Source organism: Pongo pygmaeus, chromosome 12, assembly GCF_028885625.2.
Source record: "Pongo pygmaeus isolate AG05252 chromosome 12, NHGRI_mPonPyg2-v2.0_pri, whole genome shotgun sequence".
Classification (NCBI taxonomy): Eukaryota; Metazoa; Chordata; class Mammalia; order Primates; family Hominidae; genus Pongo; species Pongo pygmaeus.
In genome coordinates, this window is record NC_072385.2 from 72522523 (window position 1) to 72546226 (window position 23704).

The window sequence follows — 23704 nt, forward strand, 5'->3', positions numbered from 1 at the left end:
AACGTGGTGAAACCCTGTCGCTACAGAAAATACAAAAATTAACTAGGTGTGGTGGCGTGTGCCCGTAGTCCCGGTTACTCGGGAGGCTGAAGCAGGAGAATCATTTGAGCCTGGGAGGTTGGGGCTGCAGTGAGCTGCAATTACGCCACTGCAATCTAGCCTGAGTGACAGAGCAAGACCCTGTTTCAACAAACAAACACTAGTTTGTAAACAGAGACTGAGGATAATAAAACTGTACTGGACCCACTCCATAACATCTGCTCTACTACTGTTGTTGATCCACTTACTAGTAAGCATCTCAGGATCAATTTGGATACTTACTGTCTCAAGCTTTCTCATTATTCCCTTTTCTAGAACAACATACATTTATGAAATGATAGCTAGAAAGGATCCTTGAGAGGCCAACTTCTTCAATTTTTTCAAATTTAGGTCTCAAATACAGAGAAAGTTTAAGTGACTTGTCCAAGGCCAAATGGCCAACTCATTAGGTTCAATGACTTTTGGCCAAGGAAAAAATCTTTCTTCCTCATTGTACAGATGTTCCTCCTTGAGGCCCTTTATGCAGAATGGGCAATTTCACCTAAGGCTTTCATCCAATTCCCCCTTTTCACCAAGTCTAACCATTTTGTGTTCAGAAGCTCATCTATTCCTCTATTAGTTTCAGTACAGTCTAAGTTGTTTTAATAAAAAGACCCAAAACACAGTGGCTTAAACACAATAAAAGTTTATTTCTCAAATTACAGAGGTGAGTGGTCCACGGCTGATACAGCTGCTTTGTCAGACTTGACAGACAACTTGTCTCTCAGTGTCTGAAATGGCTGCAGAATTCTCACTCCTACCTCAACAGAAGGAGAGGCAGGGCAAGGGAAATGCATGCTCCAGTAGTTTTTAAAAATCTATTTTTAAAATTGACAAAAATTGTATATATTTATGGCGTACAACATACTGTTCAAAATATGTATAGTGAAATGGCTAAATCAAGTTGATTAACATATGCATTACCTCACATACTTGTGAAAACACTTAAAATCTCTCTTAGCAATTTTCAAGTACACATTGTTGTTTGTTTTTGGAGTTAGGGTCTCACTCTGTAGCCGGGCTGGAGTGCAGTGGTGTGACCAGGGGTCACTGCAGCCTTGAACTCCTGGGCTCAAGTGATCCTCCTGCCTCAGCCTTCCTAATAGCTGGGACTACAGGCACTGCACTGTTATTAACTATAGTCTACATGTTCTACAATAGATGTGTTGAACTTTATTCCTAAAATTTTGTATGTTGTGACCAGTAACTCCCAATTCCCCCCACCCCCCATCTCCTGGTAGCTGCCATTCTACTCTCTGACTTTAACTTTTTAGATTCCACATGAGATCATGTGGTATTTGTCTTTCTGTGCCTGGCTTATTTCACTTAACATAATATCCTCCAGGTTCATTCATGTAGCCAAAATGACAAGATTTCCTTCTTTTTTGAAGGCTGAATAGTATTCCCTTATGTATATATATCACATTTTCTTAATCCATTCACCAATTGATGGACACTTAGATTGATTCCTTATCTCGGCTATTGTGAATAATCCTGCAATGAACACAAGAATGTAGCTATCTCTTTGACTACTGATTTCATTTCCCTTGGATTTATAGCCAGTAATGGGATTGCTGGATGATATGGTTGTTCTATTTTTTATTTTCTTTAGGAATCTCCATAACTGTTTTCCATGATGGCTGAATTGGTTTACATTCCCACCAGCAATGTGCAAGACTTCCCTTTTCTCCATACCCTCGCCAACGCTTATCTTTTGTCTTTTTTATGGCCATTTTAACAGGTATGAGATGATGTCTCGTTGTGGCTTTAATTTGCATTTCCCTGATGATTAGTGATGTTGAGCATTTTTTCATATACCTGTTGCAAGCCCCAGTACTTTTAAGGACATGATCTCAAAGTCACATGCATCACTTTCACTTACATCCCGTCGGCTAGAACTTAACTACAAATGAGGTGGCTAGAAAATGCAGACTCTGGCTGGGCGCGGTGGTTCATGCCAGTAATCCTAGCACTTTGAGAGGCCGAGGCAGGCAGATCACCTGAGGTCAGGAGTTCGAGACCAGCCTGACCAACATGGAGAAACCCTGTCTCTACTAAAAATACAAAACTAGCCAGGCGTGGTGGCGCATGCCTGTAATCCCAGCTACTTGGGAAGCTGAGGCGGGAGAATCGCTTGAACCCGGGAGGCGGACGTTGCAGTGAGCCAGGATCACACACTCCAGCCTGGGCAACAAGAGTGAAATTCCGTCTCAAAAAAAAAAAGAAAAAGAAAATGTAGACTCTGAGCAGCTGTGTAGCCAAATAAAATGTGGGAGAATTTCACTTTTAAATTATGGGAGTGAATACTGGTGGTCAATTAGCAGTCTCTACACAACAGCTTAATTTCAAGGATTATGTGCTACCCAGATTTCTATTACTTACTTCATTAGAATACATTTTTGAAACATTTTAAATTACAGTTAAATGTGAAACTAAAAAGGAACCCCATTCATACTAAAAAAATATGGTTAAATGTTTATGAATAAAAGGCAATAAAAATAAATTTAAATGCCTTTGAGACTCCAGCTACTACCAAATATTACCTGAGAACGAGATTTAAAATTAAACATCTTTTTCTCCATGACAAGGCATAGGGCTGTACAAAACAACAAAATGTGGAAAAGAGGTATCAATAAACATTTTTTTTGTCTATTTCAAGGTCTGTAAGAAATTAAAAGGGTATGTGTTAGAGGCCATGTTCATGTTCCAAGTGTCTCCGATAGTTATGTTCCAGCATGGAGCTTTTTGCTACCAACAGTAGAGGTCCCTGTTTATAATATTCTCCTAAATTGAGATGCCAAGTGTTGAGACTACAAGTCCTACATGGTGTCATCCCTTATGTGAATATGTGTGTGGCAGTTCCATACCTAACACTGCAATATCTTGACTGCTGACTTTTTTCCCCAAGCCTATCAAGCTTCTACTGACTGCTTAATGTTGAACAATATTTTTCCCCTTTGTCTCTCAGTACCTGTGCTAGAAACAGAAACTCTCCTATTTTTTCTTTTTTTTTGAGATGGAGTCTTGCTCTCTTGCCCAGGCTGGAGTGCAGTGATGCAATATTGGCTCACTGCAAGCTCCGCCTCCCGGGTTCACGCCATTCTCCTGCCTCAGCCTCCTGAGTAGCTGAGACTACAGGCACGTACCACCATGCCTGGCTAATTTTTTGTATTTTTAGTAGAGACGGGGTTTCACTGTGTTAGCCAGGATGGTCTCCATCTCCTGACCTTGTGATCCACCTGCCTCGGCCTCCCAAAGAGACTTTCCTATTCTTCTAACAGGCTGCTATTCAAGAATATCCCTATTCCTAGACACTGTTCCACCTGATCCCCTTAGCAGGGCTTTAGTCTTTAAAGATACCTCCTGATTGAAAACTGCATCTTGTTAATATGGTTATTAAAAAGTGCTTGTCACTTTTAACAAGAGTTTATATTGAGCCCTTACTATATGCCAAGTGCTCTAAGTGCACAATACACAGCATTGTTTACTCCTCTCCACAACTTAATCAAGTAGGTATGATTATTATCCCCATTTTACAGATGAAGAAACTGAGACACACAGGTTAAATTCTCTAAGGAAACTAGAGGCTGGGCAGGGTGGCTCACACCTGTAATCCCACCACTTCAGGAGGCTGAGGTGGGTGGATTGCTTGAGGTCAGGAGTTTAAGACCAGCCTGGCAACATGGTAAAACCCTATCTCTACAAAAAATTAAAAAAAAAAAAAATTAGCCAGATGTGGTGAAGTGTGTCTGTAGTCCCAGCTACTTCGGAGGCTGAGGTGGGAGGATGGCTTGAGCTCAGGAGGCAGAGGCTGCAGTGAACCACTGCACTCCAGCCTAGACGACACAGCCAGACCCCGTCTCAATTTAAAAAAAGAAAAAAAACTGGAAAGTGACAGAACTAGAATTCAAACAGGGGTCTCACCCCACATTTAACAATGTTGTAAGAAGTGAAATGTTCCGCCCCGGAAAATACCGTTAGAAAAGGGAAAATACAAAGACTCCTTAATTTGGTGTTCACAATAACCTTTATTAGTTTACCAGTCATCTTACTTAATCTTTTCATTTTCCAGTCTCAGAAATATATGAAAAATTTTGATCCATTTTAAACTTAATGAATATTAACAAGTTTTAAATGGAAAATGTGTTTACCATTCATATTAAAAAACTCATTTTCATTGTTTTAAAAGTTTGTATATTTGCACATACAAATGGAAAAACATTTAATCATTAAGACAATGGTTAAAGAGTGGGCTTTTCCAATTAATGAGTTTAGTTGCCATGTATATCAACACGAATGACCAATTTTCAACGAATTTCAAATAAGAGTACCATAAACTACAAAAAATACATAAAACTACACTATTATAAATCTATCAGCTTTTGTCAGAAGACACTTAGGAATCTTCCTAAGTTTTAAAGCAGAAGTTTCCAAATGCCCATCTCAATTTAAGGCCCTATGAGGATCTGTGGCAAAATGAGAAAAATAAGATGAAATACACAGACTTGTTGAAATATACATGCTTGTTATTAAGTTTGCTAACATTTTTCTTCCTGAAATTATGGCTTTTCTATTTTCTAATATCCTCCATTCCTTGCTCATATCCCATTAAGACATATTTCCCAGTTAATTTCAAACTATCGATTAATTTGTATAAAGTATTCTTTTTTTTTTTTTTTTGAGACGGAGTCTCACTCTGTCGCCCAGGCTGCAGTGCAGGGGCGCGATCTCGGCTCACTGCCAGCTCTGCCTCCCAGGTTCACGCCATTCTCCTGCCTCAGCCTCCCGAGTAGGTGGGACTACAGGCGCCCGCCACCACACCCGGCTAATTTTTTTTTTTGTATTTTTAGTAGAGATGGGGTTTCACCGTGTTAGCCAGGATGGTCTCGATCTCCTGACCTCGTGATCCGCCCGCCTCGGCCTCCCAAAGTGCTGGGATTACAGGCGTGAGCCACCGTGCCCGGCCTAAAGTAAATATTCTTAATAGTTAAAAAACCAAACATCCCAAAGAGACAAAGCCACTAGGTATTACTGATTTCCTTTGTAATAACTGGCTATTAGAGTCTGGAATCTGGAGGAACTTCTGCTTCTGGTGTGGTGGGCTAAATGGGAAACTTTCTTGGTGAACAAGGAAGATCCTGGCTGGGACACATTAAAGCACTGCTGGTCTCATAGAAGTGGAGAGAGGGGACCCCAAATCAATCAAAACCAGTGATCTGGGAAACTACAGGGAGAAGAGAGGGGGTTTGGGTGCCCTGAGGGTGGATGCCCATAATGGCCTAGCTGTCAGGACATTGAGCACTGGCCCACTAAGGAGAGTGGGCAAAAGCTGTTCATGATTTCCCATCCTTACATACAACCTTTAAGGGAGGACTGAAGTGGTTCCAGAATGGTGGTACTCCCACACTGCCAGCAGAGGCAGAAGCAAGTCCTCTGTGGAGTTAATCCTAGACAGGTGTGCTCCAGTAACCAGTACACCTTTCAAAATACACTAATTATGGATAACCCAATGTTTCTCAGAATTTGCTCAGGGCCTTGCCCAGTGACCTCCACAGAAAAGGCTCTCGTAAATTCTCAGAGGAACTGAAGCCAGTCTTATGACCTAGTGCCTCTTTTCAGGTTATGGTCATGTAGCACACCTCACCAAATAGTGGTAATATTGCCTTTTCTGTATACAGCTAGGTTTCTGCATGTTATCCTTTTTATTTTAATATTTGATAAAATAATTTCCTTAAAAATTATATTAAGTAAGAATACAAAGGTTTAATATCAGAAAAATCAATGTCATCTACCATATTACTAAAGGCGAGAAACTAAAAACCATCTAGACAAATGAATATTTCTTTCATATTTTATTTTTTTGAGACAGGGTCTCGTTCTGTCATCCAGGCTGAAGTGCAGTGGCGTGATCATGGTTCACTGCATCCTCAACTTCCTGGGCTCAAGCAATCCTCTCCTCAGCCTCCCAAGTAGCTGGGACTACAGGCACGTACCACACAGGTACGTGCCACCATGCCTGGTTAATTTTATTTTTTGTAGAGATGGGGTTTCACCACATTGCCCAGGCGGGTCTAGAACTCCTGAGCTGAAATTATCTGCCTGCCTTGGCCTCCCAAAGTTCTGGGATTACATGTGTGAGCCATTGTACCTGGCCCTGCTAATGAAGATTTAAATTAGCTACAAAAGAGAAAAGCTTTCGGCCGGGCATGGTGGCTCATGCCTGTAATCCCAGCACTTTGAGAGGCCGAGGTGGGTGGATCACAAGGTCAGGAGATCGAGACCATCCTGGCTAACACCGTGAAACTCTGTCTCTACTAAAAAATACAAAAAATTAGCCAGATGTGGTGGTGGGCGCCTGTAGTCCCAGCTACTCGGGAGGCTGAGGCAGGAGAATGGCGTGAACCTCGGAGGCGGAGCTTGTGGTGAGCTGAGATTGAGCCACTGCACTCCAGCCTGGGCGACAGTGCGAGACTCGTCTCAAAAAAAAGAGAGAGAAAAAAAAAAAGAGAAAAGCTTTCGATAAAGACTAGTGTAAAACTCACAGCAAACATCACAAGTTAATAGAGCAACTTTAGAATCTAAAGCAGAAATAAGGTAAAAAAAAAATACCTGCTACCACAGTTAGTGTTAAATATAGACTGACAACTTGGCCAAATCAACAAGGGAGAAGTATAAGGACTGTGAGGGAAGGACATGACAGGCGCAATGTCTCACACCTGTAATCTCAGCACTTTGGGAGGCTGAGGTGGGAAGATCATTTGAGGTCAGGAGTTCGAGACCAGCCTGGCCAACATGGTGAAACCCCATCTCTACTAAAAAAATACAAAACTTAGCCAGACATGGTGGCGCTCGCCTGTAGTCCCAGCTACTTGGGAGGCTGAAGCAGGAGAATCGCTTCAACCTGTGAGCCAGAGGTTGCAGTGAGCCAAGATCACACCACTGCACCCCAGCCTGGGAGACAGAGCGAGATTCTGTCTCAAAAAAAAAAAAAAAAAGACAATGTTGTACTGGAAAAGAAACTGACACATACCAACAAAACAGAGAGCCCCAGTTGCATGTTTATAGAACTTGGAATGTAATGAAATGAGATGATACGGATTATGTAGTAGATGGTGTTAGAAAAACTGACTGCAATCCTACTTGGCATGTTCTGCAGACATTCACTCAGAAAACCCAAAAGAATATAACTTGGCACCAAGGTCACTTAGGTTGGCAGAAAGATATAGCACAGTAAACAACTGGCATGTAGAGGAGGCATCCTCTTTAGGTAAGCCTCACGTGTGATAGGGAGCGCTATCTTGTAAAAAACCCTCAAGGTAGGTTCCAGGTCCCTACAACTAGGAACAAGCTTGGTTACCGGTTTCATATCTTACTCAGATAAATCAACATCTGTGTTTTGTCTTTTTACAGTTAAAACAAACAAAAAAGGCTACCTGGTAAAGAGTTGACTTTCCATATTTATTTTAACTTTGTAGGTTACCAAGGAAACAGTGCTAAACAGAAGTAAACCCGAGATCATTTTTCCCCAGAGCAAGAGAAGGGGTTAACCCTTCTCTTTCCTTTTAATGTTTACCTTTCCTTTTAATTTTAATTTCCTTTTAATGTTAACCCTTTCCTTTTAATGACTAGATGGAGAAAAAGTTGAATTCATACCTCATACTATATCCAAAAATTAATTCCAATTAAATTTAAGACCTAAATGTAAATGGTAAAACTATAAAACTGATAGAAGAACAAGACCCATGGCTGGGCGCGGTGGTTCACACCTGTAATCCCAGAACTTTGGGAGGCCGAGGTAGGTAGATCACCTGAGGTCAGGAGTTCAAGACCAGCCTGGCCAACATGGTGAAATACTGTCTCTACTAAAAATACAAAAAAATTTAGCCGGGTATGGTGGCATATGCCTATAGTTCCAGCTACTCAGGAGGCTGAGGCAGGAGAATCGCTTGAACCCGGGAGGTGGAGGTTACAGTGAGCCAATATTGTGCCACTGCACTCCAGCCTGGGCAACAAGAGGGAAACTCCATCTCAAAAACAAAACAAAACAAAATAAAGACATAAAAAACATAAACCATTGGGGGGATTTCTATTATATGAAAAACAACAAAGACAAGAATGAACAAATGGCAAGTTATTTCCAACATCTGAACTTGACAAGAAAATAGTATCTACATATAAAGAATTTCTTGGCTGGGAGCAGTGGCTCACACCTGTAATCCCACCACTTTGGGGGCAGAGAGGCAGGCAGATCTCTTGAGCTCACGAGTTTGAGACCAGCTTAGGCAACATGGAGAAACCCCATCTCTACAAAAAAAACACAAAAATTAGCCAAGCGTGGTGGTACGCGCCTTTAGTCCCAGCAACTTGGGAGGCTGAGGTGGGAGGATGGTTTGAGCTCAGGAGGTAGAGGTTGCAGTGAGGTGAGATCACACCACTGCACTCCAGCCTGGGCGATAGAGCCAGACCTTGTCTCAAAAAAAAAAAAAAAAAAATATATATATATATACACACATGCACACACTGTATATACTATACTGTAATCAGCAAGAAAGAAAAACTTAACAGAAAAGAGACAAATTATAAGTACAGACCATCCACAGAATGGAAAATCGGAATGACTAAAAAGCAAATACTCACCTTCATCAGTAATCAGATAACACAGATTAAGAAAAAAATACAATTTTATACACGTCAGATTAGGAAAAATCAGAAAATATCAAGTGCTACTGAAAATGAAGAGAAAATGAAACCCTCAGGTCTTGCTTGTGGAAAGGAAAACTGGGACAACCATTCCTAAAAACGATCCAGCATGACTTAAATTAAATATGCATATACCTCAAACTCCAGTCTTTCTACTCTAGGACATATATAGCAAAGAAATGAAAGGGCAGGCTTCCTGAAAGGGCATTCTTCCTTCATAGGAAGACATGTACAAGCTTGCAGAAGTGGAAATAGCTAGGAAAAATATAAGTATTTGTGACTAGAGGAAAAGATAAGCTTTGGTATATGAATACAATAGAATAATATGCACCAGTCAAAAGCACATTATAGGCCAGGCGTGGTGGCTCACGCTTGTAATTGCAGCACTTTGGGAGGCTGAGGCAGGCGGATCACGAGGTCAGGAGATTGAGGCCATCCTGGCTAACACGGTGAAACCCCGTCTCTACTAAAAATACAAAAAATTAGCCGGGCATGGTGGCGGGCGCCTGTAGTCCCAGCTGCTCGGGAGGCTGAGGCAGAATGGCGTGAACCCGGGAGGCGGAGCTTGCAGTGAGCTGAGATCGCGTCACTGCACTCCAGCCTGGTGACAGAGCGGGATGCTGTCTCAAAAAAAAAAAAAAAAAAAAAAAAAAAAAAAAAAAAAAAAAAAGCACATTATATAAGCAACGTGGATAGGTCTTAAAAACCTAATATTTTATGAAGGTTAGGAGAATAAAATTTATGCCACAATATCATTTATGTAAAAAATTTAAACATATAAATACTATGTGGTTTTCAAGAAACTATATCCAAAACATGAGAGATGGCTTGGAAGGACAAATATTAAATAGGGAGCGTAGAGTATGAAATTGCAGGAGGGAGATGAATAAAAACTCTTAAGGTAAAACAGAACACAAGCATAGCTGTATTTTTTGAGATGGAGTTTCGCTCGTCACCCAGGCTGGAGTGCAATGGCACGATCTTGGCTCACTGCAACCTCTGCCTCCCAGGTTTAAGTGATTCTCCTGCCTCAGCCTCCAGAGTAGCTGGGATTACAGGCGCTCGCTACTATGCCCGGCTAATTTTTGTATTTTTAGGAGAGATGGGGTTTCACCATGTTGGCCGGGCTGGTCTTGAACTTCTGACCTTAGATGATCCACCCACCTCAGCCTCCCAAAGTGCTGGGATTACAGGGTGAGCCACCACACCCACCTCTCTCTCTCTCTCTCTCTCTCTATATATATATAGAAATTTTTTTTTTTTGAGATAGAGTCTTGCTGTGTTGCCCACGCTGGAGTGCAGTGATGCAATCTCGGCTCCCGGGTTCAAGCAATTCTCCTGCCTCAGCCTCCCGAGTAGCTGGAACTAGAGGTGTGTGCCACCATGCCTGGCTAATTTTTTGCATTTTTAGTAGAGACAGGGTCCCACCATGTTGTCCAGGCTGGTCTCGAACTCCTGATCTCAGGTGATCCGCCCACCTCGGCCTCCCAAAGTGCTAGGATTACAGGGTGAGCCACCGCACCTGGCCCCTGTATTTTTTAAAAAGCATTTTCAGGCCCGGCGCAGTGGTTCATGACGGTAATCCCAGCACGTGGGGAGGCTGAGGCAGGCGGATCACCTGAGGTCAGAAGTTCAAGACCAGCCTGGCCAATGTGGTGAAACCCCGACTCTACTAAAAATACAAAAATTAGCTGGGCATGGTGGCGGGTGTCTGTAATCCCAGCTACTAGGTAAGCTGAAGCAGGAGAATCGCTTGAACCCAGGAGTTGGGGGTTGCAGTGAGCCGAGATTTCGCCATTGCACTCCAGCCTGGGTGACAAGAGCAAAACCCTGCCTCAAAAAAAAAATTAAAATTAACGTAAAAAAAAAAAGCACTTTCATGTGAGGCAGGTGTAGCAGCTATGCCTATTGTTATAAATTAGGAAACTGAAAAATAAATAATGGGACTTAAATCTTTTTTTTTTTTTTTGACTTAAATCTTACAGTAAGCAGTGATGTCTAAACTAGAATCTAGATCCCCCAAAATCTAGGTATGAAGTCTTTTTATTTAACACACCTGTAGGTAATTCTATATAAATATATTATTTTTCTTTTTTTTGTTTTTTTCTTTTTAGATGGAGTCTCGCTCTGTCGCACAGACTGGAGTGCAGTGGTGAGATCTTGGCTCACTGCAATCTCTGCCTCCCGGGTTCAAGCAATTTTCCTGCCTCAGCCTCCCGAGTAACTGGGACTATAGGCACCCACCGCCACACCTGGCTAATTTTTGTATTTTTAGTAGAGATGGGGTTTCATCATATTGGTCAGGCTGGTCTCAAACTCCTGACCTTGTGATCCGCCCACCTTGGCCTCCCAAAGTGCTGGGATTATAGGTGTGAGCTACCACGCCTGGCCTATTTTTCTTTAAATCACAAAGAAATAGAACAGATAGGTTTGCAGTAGGTAATATATACAATAATGCTAAAGAGAGACTTCATATTAATTCTAATCCTGCAAAAGCATTAACAATTTATCTTAAAAAAAGTCAATCAAGTTTAACATATTTTTATTTCTCCAGTAAAAGTAACTTCACAACCTACTAAAAATAAAAATTTAACTGCATTCAGTTTCTGTTCATTTTTCTATTAAAGAAAGCACAAGATAAAGGATAGCTGTGTTCAAGTAAATGTGTAATTATGACACACAGACAGAATCAAGTACGTACATAAAATGTTAAAACATGAAAATGTATAGTTCTTTTACCATTTCCTTTCTGAATTCGTAAAATATAATCAGAAAAATTAAAAGAAACATGTTTTATTATTGTAAACTTATATTTCATTTAATTAATAATGTTTTGGTGTGTTAGTAATTTCTGTAAAGTAGCACTCCCTAAATAAGTTCCTAAAAATAATATTGGAGCCTTGAACATTTAATCTCAGCTAAAAAAATTATTCTAAAACTGTCATGATAAAAAAAGTTACAAAATTTCTCATTATTCTAGTCCTGAATTCCTTCTCCAGAATTTTAATACAAAAGGAATTTTCAGGCACAAAAAGTCACCAGATAATGCATACCGTAATTTAGCAGACTTAACCAAACAATAAACACCCTTACAAAAGTGTCACTATTTTATCACTTAGTGCTGTACTCTTCTCCCTATACATCTTTAATAGTGGTCACTTCTACTTTACTTCTAGCATTCAATTTAGACATCTCAACCCCAAATTTAATAATTTATCAAAAATTTGTTTTGAGAACAAAATTTCTATAAATTACCTGACAAATCAAAGCAGAACCTTTAATTATAGAACACAAATGAAAAATAATATACAAGAAACCTTATCTCTTCAACTTCAAGGCTAGTACCTGGGTGTTGGAAAACTGGCCAAAGATAAATAAATTTTACTATAAAGTATTTATTTTTCTGCACTGGGTCAAGATTTCTATTTTAAATGATATGTTACTTATGATACTGTCATTTCAAAAAAGGGCTTTCCAAGAAGCCTTAGTAAAGTTCTTCTATGCTGGGTATGTACTTGGTTCCTGTCTGTTTTAATCTGAACTATTTGAGAATTACTTATTTGTTGAACATAGTCTATTAGAAAAAAATACTAAATCGCCGGGTGCGGTGGCTCACGCCTGTAATCCCAGCCCTTTGGGAGGCCGAAGCGGGCTCATCACGAGGTCAGGAGATGGAGACCATCCTGGATAACACGGTGAAACCCCGTCTCTATTAAAAATACAAAAAAAATTAGCTGGGCCTGGTGGCGGGCGCCTGTAGTCCCAGTTACTCGAGAGGCTGAGACAGGAGAATGGCATGAACCCGGGAGGCGGAGCTTGCAGTGGGCCGAGATCGCGCCACTGGACTCCAGCCTGGGCGACAGAGCAAGACTCTGTTTCAGAAAAAAAAAAAAAGAAAAAATACTAAATCACAATTTTTATCAAACAGTTGAAAGTTTTCAACAATATCTATAAATGTATTCTTATACACCTGTATTCCTGATAGTATTACTCTGTAGTATGTTCGTAGCAAGTATATGAAGTTTCAATTATCTGGGGAAATATTCAGTGTACTGAAAGTTAACTGCATTTAAAATCATTATAAACCAAAAAACACGTCAAATAGCATTATCGTATTATTTTTTTGTTTGTTTTGTTTTGATAAAGAGTCTTGCTCTGTCCCGTAGGCTGGAGTGCAGTGGCATGATCTCAGCTCCCTGCAACCTCTGCCTCCCGGGTTCAAGTGATTCTCCTGCCTCAGCCTCCTGAGTAGCTGGGACTACAGGTGCATGCCACTGCACCCAGCTAATTTTTGTATTTTTAGTAGAGACAGGGTTTCACCGTGTTGGCCAGGCTGGTCTCAAACTCCTGACCGCAGGTGATCCGCCCGCCTTGGCCTCCCAAAGTGCTGAGATTACAGGCTTGAGGATTATCATATTCTAAATGGCAACAGAGCACTAAGACTATAAATAAGTCTCAGTAGTAAAAATTAAACCTAAAAGAAAAATGTATCCAATGTGACACATTTTCAGTATTTACAGAGCATCCTAAATATGGAATTTAAAAAATTACAGAAGGTAGAAGCAAACAATCTATGAAAAGATTAAAAATTACTATTACAACTGATTATATCATTAAGTGCAAACTCGAAAGAACTCAAGTATTTGTTGTAGGAAAAGAAAGTATACCTTTCATATACTTCTGATTCACCCAGTATGAAAACTAGTCATATTTTAAAGAAATAAATTTTTTTTTTTTTTTTTTTTTTTTGAGACAGAGTTTCACTTTTGTTGCCCAGGCTGAAGCGCAATGGTGAGATCTCCGGCTCAGCGTAACCTCCGCCTCCCGGCTTCAAGCGATTCTCCTGCCTCAGCCTCCCGAGTAGCTGGGATTACAGGCATGTGCCACCACACCTGACTAATTTTGTATTTTTAGTAAAGACAGGGTTTCTCCATGTTGGTCAGGGTGGTCTCAAATTCCTGACCTCAGGTGATCCGCCTGCCTCGGCCTCCCAAAGTGCTGGGATTACAGGTGTGAGCTACCACGCCTGGCTTAAAGAGATAAATAATTAAGTGATCCTTAGAAGAAATGGAACAGTTTGTAAGAAAGATAAATTTCACACTTTTTGCTAGGAGGGAAAACTATTAGGGCTACATACTCTATCATTCTAGAACCATTTCCTTCAGAATGCTTCTGGGTGACCTTTTCAAGATAAATTTTTAAAAATACAGTAAAAGATAGCAGTGTCAGTTGTTTGTGGGTGAAAATATAAACCCAACACTGGATATAATACAGATCAGAAAATTTTATTATTGAGATTACTTAAGGTTGTAAAAAAAAAAATTTACCTTTTGCCTGTTTTCATACTGATATGTTATCACTCCATTTCTAAGGATTCCAAGTCAATTAATGTAGAACTTTTAAAAGTATTAATGATCCCTACTGTACCAAACTGTGCATGCTATAGTTCATCAATCTTACTCTTCCAATAAACCTAGAGATTTAAATAAGATGAAAATGACAGCAGTCTCCATAATCTTAAAATCTAGGTGAAACAAATGTCCTTATGGTCCAATAATGTGTATAATAAAATGTAACCAGGTCACCAGACCAACATACTAGTGTGTAACTTTAATAATTTCTAGCAGCAAAACACCTGGAATAGCCAATAACAAATGTTTTCATTGGATTGTACATTCATTTCTTTGTGAGAAATAATTTTAAAAAGTACTCTAAAGTATTGTTCAACTGCAGGCAAACATGAAAGATATCAAAGATCTTGCTTTTCTCCATCTTTCCCAGTGGAATCAGGTGCAACTGGAACCTTGTTAGTTTCAACAAAAACAGATTCAAAGGCAGCTTCCTGTTCATCCAAAGAATCATTAACCGTGGCTCCTTTAGTTAGTGTTGGGTTGGTAAAAGATTGTTGCTGCTTGGAAATTTTACTTGATTCCACCGTTTTCCTACCTTTTCTTTTACCAAGAATTTTGACATAATTCGCAGGTATAAGTCCTGTTGTTTGGCCATCAAGGCTAGCCAGAAGCCAACCACGCACTTTGGGTTGTTGTTCTGATGCGAAAAAAAGACAGTCTTGTAATTACAATATACTTTGGAGGTCCAACAGAATATTAATGGTAAAATATCATATTCAGGAAAATCTGTTACACTTACATAGTAGATAACAAATAGTACATGCATATATATTCAAAATCAAATGCTGAGTAGGCTTAACAGTTCTAGGGTCCATTCTTCTATTTTTATTTTATACTTACTAAATATTTCCTTCCACCTTGAAGAACATAAAGTTTATTATCAGTTGGTCCATTCATAGAGTAGGGAGATTTAGTTCTCTCAAAACTGAAAACTAACATCGATGTCTTTCATATTTTAAATTGGAGTCTAAAAAATGAATATCTTATTCCTTCTCAACTGGGTAAGTTAGGAATAAGTATAGAAAAGATATACCTTTATGCACTCAGCTTTCTTAGCCTACTTTTGGCAAAAGTCTAAAATTCATTTCATGTGATTGTGATAAACAATCCTGAAGATAGTAAATATTAATTTCAATCCAAGATGGGCAAAAAATTGAAGACCTCTGTTATTTCTAGCCATATGATAAAGACAATACTCTAAGCTTAAAGAAAGATTATTTAATGTACTCAGTTTTCTATTGTATTTTCCTATTTTATCTATATCTTTAAAAAGCTGCTTAACTGTTACAATTTTAGTTCAACATTATAATTTAGGCACAATATAAGACTTTTTAATGTTTAATGCTCTACAATAACAGGAAAAACCAAATTTACCATGTCTATGACCGATTTTGTTCCAAATGCCCAAACATACTTTTCTTGAGCAATGGAGGAAAGCCAAGAAGCAAGCTAGTGTTAAGAGGCACTATTCATTGAAGAATAATGAAATATAAAAATTTTCTGAAGTGTTATATAACTGAAAGAAACCACATGACCTCTAATTAAAGTTATCTGTGTTGTTCCTGTCTCTAACAACAAATCTTTAAAAAATCATTCGTTTGAAATCCAAAATAGTAAATTGCTATTTTCCCTATAAGAAAAATATGAATAGGCCAGGCGTGGTGGCACATATCTGTAATTCCAGCACTTTGGGAGGCCGAGTCGGGCGGATCACAAGGTCAGGAGTTCGAGACCAGCCTGACCAACATGGTGAAAGCCTGTCTCTACTAAAAATACAAAAACTAGCTGGGCTTGGTGGCATGTGCCTGTAGTCCCAGCAACTCAAGAGGCTGAGGCAGGAGAATCACTTGAACCCGGGAGGCAGAGGTTGCAGTGAGCTGAGATCGTGCCACTGTACTCTAGCCTGAGCAACAGAGTGAGACTCTGTTTCAAAAAAAAAAAAAAGAAAAAGAAAAATACGAATAGAATACCTAAAAGTCTAGAGGTTTGTTTTTTAATTTTTTCTTGAGACAAGGTTACACTACGTTGCCCAGGCTGGAGTGCAGTGGTGCTATTCCACAGGTGTGATTACAGTGTACTACAGCCTCAAACTCCTGGCCTCAAGTGATCCTCCTGCCTCAGCCCCTTGAGTAGGTGGGACTACAGGTGCACACCACTGCACCTCGCTTAAGTCTAGGTTTTTTGTAAAAGGGATGAGGCAAAGATTTACTAATCTCATCCAAAATTTTCAATTATTTACATAGTAATGATTTGAACATTGAAGGTATTTCTTCCCTGCATAGAATGACTAAAACCAAAAAAAAGGGTGAAGTTTCCATTAATAGATCTTTCCATGAAAAAACAGCCAGAGTTGTTAAAAGCATAAGGTCTCAAGTTAGACAAACCTAGATTCATAGTCCAGTTCTATTGCACCTTTGCTTTGTGATACTGGACAATTTACTTATTCTGAGTCTCAGTTTCTCCAAGTGTAAAACAAGGACAGGATAATAATAGTACCACTTCACAGTATTATTGTAAGGCTTAAATGAAATATGTAAAATATAGTACCTTGTACATAGTAAGTACTCAATAAATAATGTTATTGTTATTAGTACCTTTATCAACAAAACATCATTTTTTGCAATAAACTTGAATCCCCATAAATACACGTATTAAAAAAAATGCATAAAAATCCTGAAAATCATTACTCAGGAAGGGTGAAGGAAAAGGTCATTCATTTTGCCTAAAGTCATTAAAAAGTATCAGTGACTTGGTCCAAAAATAAACCCGAGATGCATATAAATTTCTTGCTGGGGTTCTATAATACTTCACGACAATATTTCCTAAAATACTCATGATGAAATTTCTGAGGTAAACACTACTGAAGTAATAAAGAAGCAACACCAGTCCCAGTAATCAAGGACTAACAGCAATGCTTAGATGATGTTAGATAATTCCTTTGCTTTATTAGATTTGTTATGTTTAGTTACTGACATCACATTTTTGTGTGGAGATTAACAGTTTGAAATTCAAGTATTTTGAGTTTAGAAAAGCCTATATAAACAAAGCCTTTCCTTATTTCAGTGAAATACTATTAGAATAACTCTGCTGGGGCATTTCTTCCCGACTCCTCCAGATTTGGAAGCTCTAAATTGACATGAAAAAGAAGTTCTAGTAACTATCTCTAAGTTAACTAACAACGAACAAGATCCTTTGTTGTAGTTTTTAATACTGCATTTATGAATATCAAAATTTACAGATAATTCCAACTTATTCATAATTTATTACCTTTGAGAGCTAAGTTCAGCATATCACCAGCCCGGAAAGAAATTTCTTCTTCAGATACGGCAGCAAAATCATATTCTGCTCTGGCAACTACATGGTCATCCTCACCACTTGCCCAGTTGACACTGTCTATAAGCCAAATTAAAATTAGGTTAATAAAATTTACAAAAGAAAAATGCAGATATTTCACTGGCTATGGTTTGCAAACTGCATAAATTTGCCAAGAGAAAAGTCCTCCCCTCCCAAGTAAAATTTATAATGAATACTATGTTAAATCAACAATAGATCCACTAAAGATACCTATTAGGAAGTTCTTCCTTTCTTTAAGCTCCAACTTCCCGATCCCTTACCGTGAGCCAGGGGTTGGCAAATTTTTTCTGAAAAGGGTCAGATAGTTAATATTTTAGACTTTGAAAGCCAAGAGGCAAAACAGGATATTGGGCAATTACTTTTACAAAAAGAGGAAACAAAATTTCCATAAATTTATTGACAAGATTAAAAATATAATAACCATGTTTCTTTTTTGTAATACAGGTCTATTTGGAAGTTACTTAGAAGAATGAAATATTTTGGGGGAAGCATATTTCACTTAATTGGAAATAATTATAAATATTCATTTGCTAATTCTAATTTGTAACAAAATTTGAGGTACTGCATTTTTGAAAATGCCTTTTCACACAGATAGGTAATGTCAAATCCTAATATGAGTCTATGAGTATGTGGTTTTAATTGAGCATATTTATTAGTTGGGAGAGTAATAGGCCAGAATATAATTCTGTTAAATTCTTCTCTTGATATTTGCCTTTTACCATGTTATTACATTGCAGATTAATCACTTCCAAATGAAGATTAAGTGGAAGTTCCTCAATTGCACAGTTAAATGGATTTTGAAATATGGAAATTTCCTCTGTGCTTGCATGGAGGTGCAAAAAACGCTCTGGCATTGTATTAATAGCTTAAGCTTGGAAAATCTATCTGCTGCCAACTTGCGTGGGAATGGAGATACTGCTTGTGTTAACTTCTGACAGTCTGAGAGGTATATAAAGCAGTGTGACATTACTTGTGAGTCAAACTATATTAGGTGTTGTCAAAACTTTACTCCAGCATAAGTTTTGCATATAAGCACTGTTCTGCTTTGTGGTTTCAGTTTGAATTACTTAAGAATATAGGCCAGGAGCGGTGGTTCACACCTGTAATCTCAGCACTTTGGGAGGCCGAGGCAGGTGGATCACCTCAGGTCGGGAGTTTGAGACCAGCCTGACCAACATGGAGAAACCCCATCACTACTGAAAATACAAAATTAGCCGGGCATGGTGGCACATGCCTATAATCCCAGTACTTTGAGAGGCTGAGACAGGGGAAATTGCATGAGTCCAGGAGTTCAAGACCAACCTGGGCAACATAGGTAAACCTTGTTTCTACAAAAAAATTAACAAAATTAGGCAGATGTGGTGGCACGAGCCTGTAGTCTCAGCTTGAATCGCTTGAACCTGGGAGGCAGAGGTTGCAGTGAGCCGAGACTGCACTCCAGCCTGGGCAAATGAGCGAGGCCCTGTCTCAAAAAGAAAACAACAACAAAGAATATAACTAAGTCTGGGCTGGACATGGTGGTTCATGCCTGTAATCTCACTCAGCACTCTGGGAGGCTGAGGCAGGATTGCTTGAGGCCAGGAGTTCAAGACCAGCCTGAGCAACACAGTGGGATCTCGTCTCCACAATAAATAAATAAATTGGCCAGGTGTGGTGGTGTGTACTTCTGGTACTAGCTACTTGGGAAGCTGAGGTGGGAGAATCATGTGAGCCCAAGAGTGTGAGGTTGCAGTGAGCTATGTTCATGCTACTGCACTCCAGCCTGGCTGACAAAGCAAGACCCTGTCTCCAAAAAGAACTCAGAATTTAACTAAGTCTGCAGTAAAAGGTGATTTCCAAAGTTGAATGGGTTTAATAACAATAGCTGAAAAGGAGTTCTGTTCAGAAAAATTTCATTCTTGGCCTCAATCTCAAAAAAAAAAAAAACAAAACTTAAGCCTTGTTCTGCCATTGAATTGCCATGCGGTAGGGCAAGTAGGGATCTTCAACTTTTGTATCTGACAAAAATTCACAAAACTGACAATGATTATGTCACAAGAGTGAATAAACTTTACCTTGACACTACTAGTTCAATAACACATGATAAATTCAAATATTTTCTGCAACGTGGCTGCTAATGAATAATACAATGAATAACCATAAACAAAAAAACTGTATTTTCAAAAGCTTTGTAACTTTTGTCCAACTAGGCCTTTTCCTGCTCCACCTATAATTTTCACCATTATCAGGTGCAACACATCTTAGCAGATTCAGGTTGAACAGAATCAGTGTTTTCACCTTCTTTGAAAATGTTCTTGTCTGTAGTTGAACCATGACTATTTGCAGAGGCTAATTCTTCAGTCATTTCCAATTCATCATTGACTTCTCAAATAAACAACTAAGCAGTACTGTCTTTTTTTTGAATTTTTTTTTTTTTTTTAGTAGAGACGGGGTTTCACCACGTTAGCCAGGATGGTCTCGATCTCCTGACCTCATGATCTGCCCACCTCGGCCTCCCAAAGTGCTAGGATTACAGGCATGAGCCACTGAACCCGGCCTGTCTTTGTTTTATGCTACTTTAACAGAATACTATAGACTGGGTAATTTGTAAGCAATGAAAGTTTATTTGCTCACAGTCCTGGAGGCTAGGAAATCCGAGATCAAGGGGCATTTAGTAAGGGCCTTCTTGTTGTGTCATAACATGGCAGGAGGCATCACATGGCAAGAGAGTGCATGCGAGAGAGTAAGAGGGCCAAACTAGCTTGTATAACAAACTCACTCTCAAGATAATGAACTCACTCCCATCATGACAACATTTAGCCAACGGATTTAGCAAGTATTAATATCCATTGGGTCATGATGAGCCACGGAAAAACATTCAAATCATTTGTCTTATTTTAAGTTGGCCATGTTGTTCAAAATGCCGTCAACTCTTCAAGAAACTGTTCTCACTGAGAAGCTAATAATCTTAAACAAGTTTACTTTCTCTGGACATATTTTTTTTGGCTGCTGCAATTACCATGAGTAAACAGGTTTCCTTGCTTGGGTAACATATGAACCTCTCAGGAACTTATTTTGGTTGCAGCCTCATTTTATTTTATTTTTCTTTTGATGAGGAAATTCTGCTGTGATGAGAATTCCATTTTAAATTTTCTAATTTTTTTGACTGTTGATTTTCTGAGATGAATGCTCAATCTGGTAATGTTGATGTGTAGTATAGCCATTTAACATAGCTATAGTGTCATTGTATAATAAATACCGTTTTTTACCATCTAATTCAATAACAAAATAATTCATGCTATACTGTGCCTTGAAAATATGACACTCAAAGTACACTTTTTTCTTGTGTGCCATGTATGCATTCATAATTTCAAAAAAAACCCACTGTAGTATAACGATGTATATATTACTCATCATGCTATCAAGTTATAACTAAGTTACTGAAATTTGTAGTGGGCAGAGCAAAAGTGAAGCCATCGGAATTTCACATATAGTCTCTGCAAACTATTCAATTCCACTGTTATAGTGGAAAAGCAGCCATAACAATATGTATGGAAATAAGTGTGGCTGTGCTCCAATACAACTTTATTAATGAAATTTGAATTCTATATAATTTTCACATCACAAATTATTTCAATTTTTAAAACATTCTTTTAATTTTCCAACAACTGTAAAGTATAAAAACCATTTTTAGCTTGTGAGCTGTACAAAAATAGGAAGGAGCAGGCCAGATTTGGCCCACAGGCCATGGTTTGCCAACCCCTGCTCTAAGAGCTAAAGTAATAGGACCTCAATTTTGCTTCTCCTCAAAAATCTCTTTGTATCATTATCAATTTCCTCTCCTTTTGACTCAGATAAAAAACTGTCCTTCCTTTTTACCCACCAGGTTCCGTAAGATCACACCCTCTCTTACTTCCTATAGTAGCTTCTTCATCATTTAACTCCTATCTTTCCCTTATTTATAACTGCTCCTTCTCTACTGACTCCTTTCTTTTAGCCTAAAAACATTCTCAGATCTCCTCACTTCTGAAAAGACAAAGCAAAAAAAAAAAAAAACACTAACAATCTCCCACAACAACCTGATCACTCAATTTGGCCATTCTTTTCCTCCCTCCTTCCATTCACTGCTAACCTTTTCTTTTCACATCTTCTGACTTTATTCACCCTTTATCCTCTGCTACAGTTTCTGTCTTCTCCACTCTACCAAAACTACTTGCAGGAGCTTGATGACTTCCAGTTGCCAGATCTAATAATCTTTTCTCAGTTCTTGATCTTATTGTAGAACCTTACATCATTCATCATCCTTCCACTCTTCCTCCATCATGCAGCAATAATATGGTTCTACTTCTGTTCTTCCTGATTTCCATCTTACTCTGTCTTCTTTTCTGTCTTTCTATGATAGTAGTATCATTCACTTATATTAGTTCTTCCATTTATTTATTTTGAGACGGGGTCTTGCTGTGTCACCCAAACTGGAGTACAGTGGTACAATCTCAGCTCACTTCAGGCTCAACCTCCAAGGCTCAAGCCACCCTCCCATCTCAGCCTCCCAAGTAACTGGGACTATAGGCATGCACCACCATACCCGGATAATTTTTGTAATTGGTGTAGAGACAGGTTTTCCCTATGCTGCACAGGCTGGCCTTAAACTTCCGGGCTCAAGCGATTTGCCAGGCTTAAGCGATCTGCAGGCCTCATCTTCCCAGTGCTGGGATTACAGGGGTGAGTAATCCCAATCTGACTTTATCTCAGGATCCATGTCACTGCCATGCTGAGCCAAGCCACCATCATTTCTCACTTCAATTAAGGTAATGGCCGCTTGACTCTCCTGATTGGTCTCTTCTGCCCTAGCTCTACCTAAAAACCATTCTTAGCAAAATGGTATATATCTATATCTATATCTATATATATTTATTTATATTTAATACTTTTTAAGTTCTAGGGTACATGTGCACCATGTGCAGGTTTGTTACAGAGGTATGTATGTGTCATGTTAGTTTGCTGCACCCATCAACTCGTCATTTACATTAGGTATTTCTCCTAATGCTATCTCTCTCCAAGCCCCTCCACCCCCTGACAGGCCCCAGTGTGTGATGCTCCCTGCCCTGTGTCCATGTGTTCTCATTGTTCAACTCCCACCTATGAGTGAGAACATGCAGTGTTTGGTTTTCTGTCCTTGTGATAGCTTGCTGAGAATGATGGTTTCCAGCTTCATCCACGTCCCTGCAAAGGACATGAACTCATCTTTTTTTATGGCTGCATAGTATTTCATGGTATATATGTGCCACATTTTCTTAATCCAGTCTATCATTGATGGACATGTGGGTTGGTTCCAAGTCTTTGCTATTGTGAACAGTGCCACAATAAACATACGTGTGCATGTGTCTTTATAGTAGCACAATTTATAATCCTTTGGATATATACCCAGTAATGAGATCACTGGGTCAAACGGTATTTCTAGTTCTAGATCCTTGAGGAATTGCCACACTGTCTTCCATAATGGTTGAACTAATTTACACTCCCACCAACAGTGTAAAAGCATTCCTATTTCTCCACATCCTCTCCAGCATCTGTTGTTTCCTGACTTTTTAATGATCATTCTAACTGGCATGAGATGGTATCTCATTGTGGTTTTGATTTGCATTTCTCTGATGACCAGTGACGATGAGCATTTTTTCATATGTCTGTTGGCTGCATAAATGTATTCTTTTGAGAAGTATCTGTTCATATCTTTTGCCTACTTTTTGATGGGGTTGTTTTTTTCTTGTAAATTTGTTTAAGTTCTTTATAGATTCTGGACATTAGCCCTTTGTCAGATGGGTAGATTGCAAACATTTTCTCCCATTCTGTAAGTTGCCTGTTCACTCTGATGATAGTTTCTTTTGCTGTGCAGAAGCTCTTTAGTTTAATTAGATCCCATTTGTCTATTCTGGCTTTTGTCGTCATTGTTTTTGGTGTTTTAGTCATGAAGTCTTTGCCCATGCCTATGTCCTGAAGCTGTTGCTTAGGTTTTCTTCTTGGGTTTTTATGGTGTTAAGTCTTACACTTAAGTTTTTAATCCATCTTGAGTTAATTTTTGTATATGGTGTAAGGAAGGAATCCAGTTTCAGCTTTCTACATACAGCTAGCCAGTTTTTCCAGCACCATTTATTAAATAGGGAATCCTTTCCCCATTTCTTGTT

At 39.0% G+C, this 23704-nt stretch overlaps 2 protein-coding genes across 3 annotated transcripts in view; one reads left to right on the forward strand and one right to left on the reverse strand.

The window, feature by feature from the left end:
- PUS10 (pseudouridine synthase 10) overlaps positions 1-23704 on the forward strand; it is a 127078-nt gene that overhangs the window by 3343 nt on the left and 100031 nt on the right. The gene's annotated exons all lie outside the window — the stretch shown is intronic.
- Positions 14043-23704, reverse strand: part of PEX13 (peroxisomal biogenesis factor 13) — a 31947-nt gene continuing 22285 nt past the window's right edge. For both annotated transcript variants that reach the window (XM_054475076.2, XM_054475077.2), the window contains exons 3-4: positions 17457-17582; positions 14043-14826 (exon numbers count right to left, since the gene is read on the reverse strand). In XM_054475076.2, the coding sequence (XP_054331051.1) occupies positions 14528-14826; positions 17457-17582 (425 nt within the window). In that variant the 3' untranslated portion in view covers positions 14043-14527. The remainder of the gene's footprint in view (positions 14827-17456; positions 17583-23704) is intronic.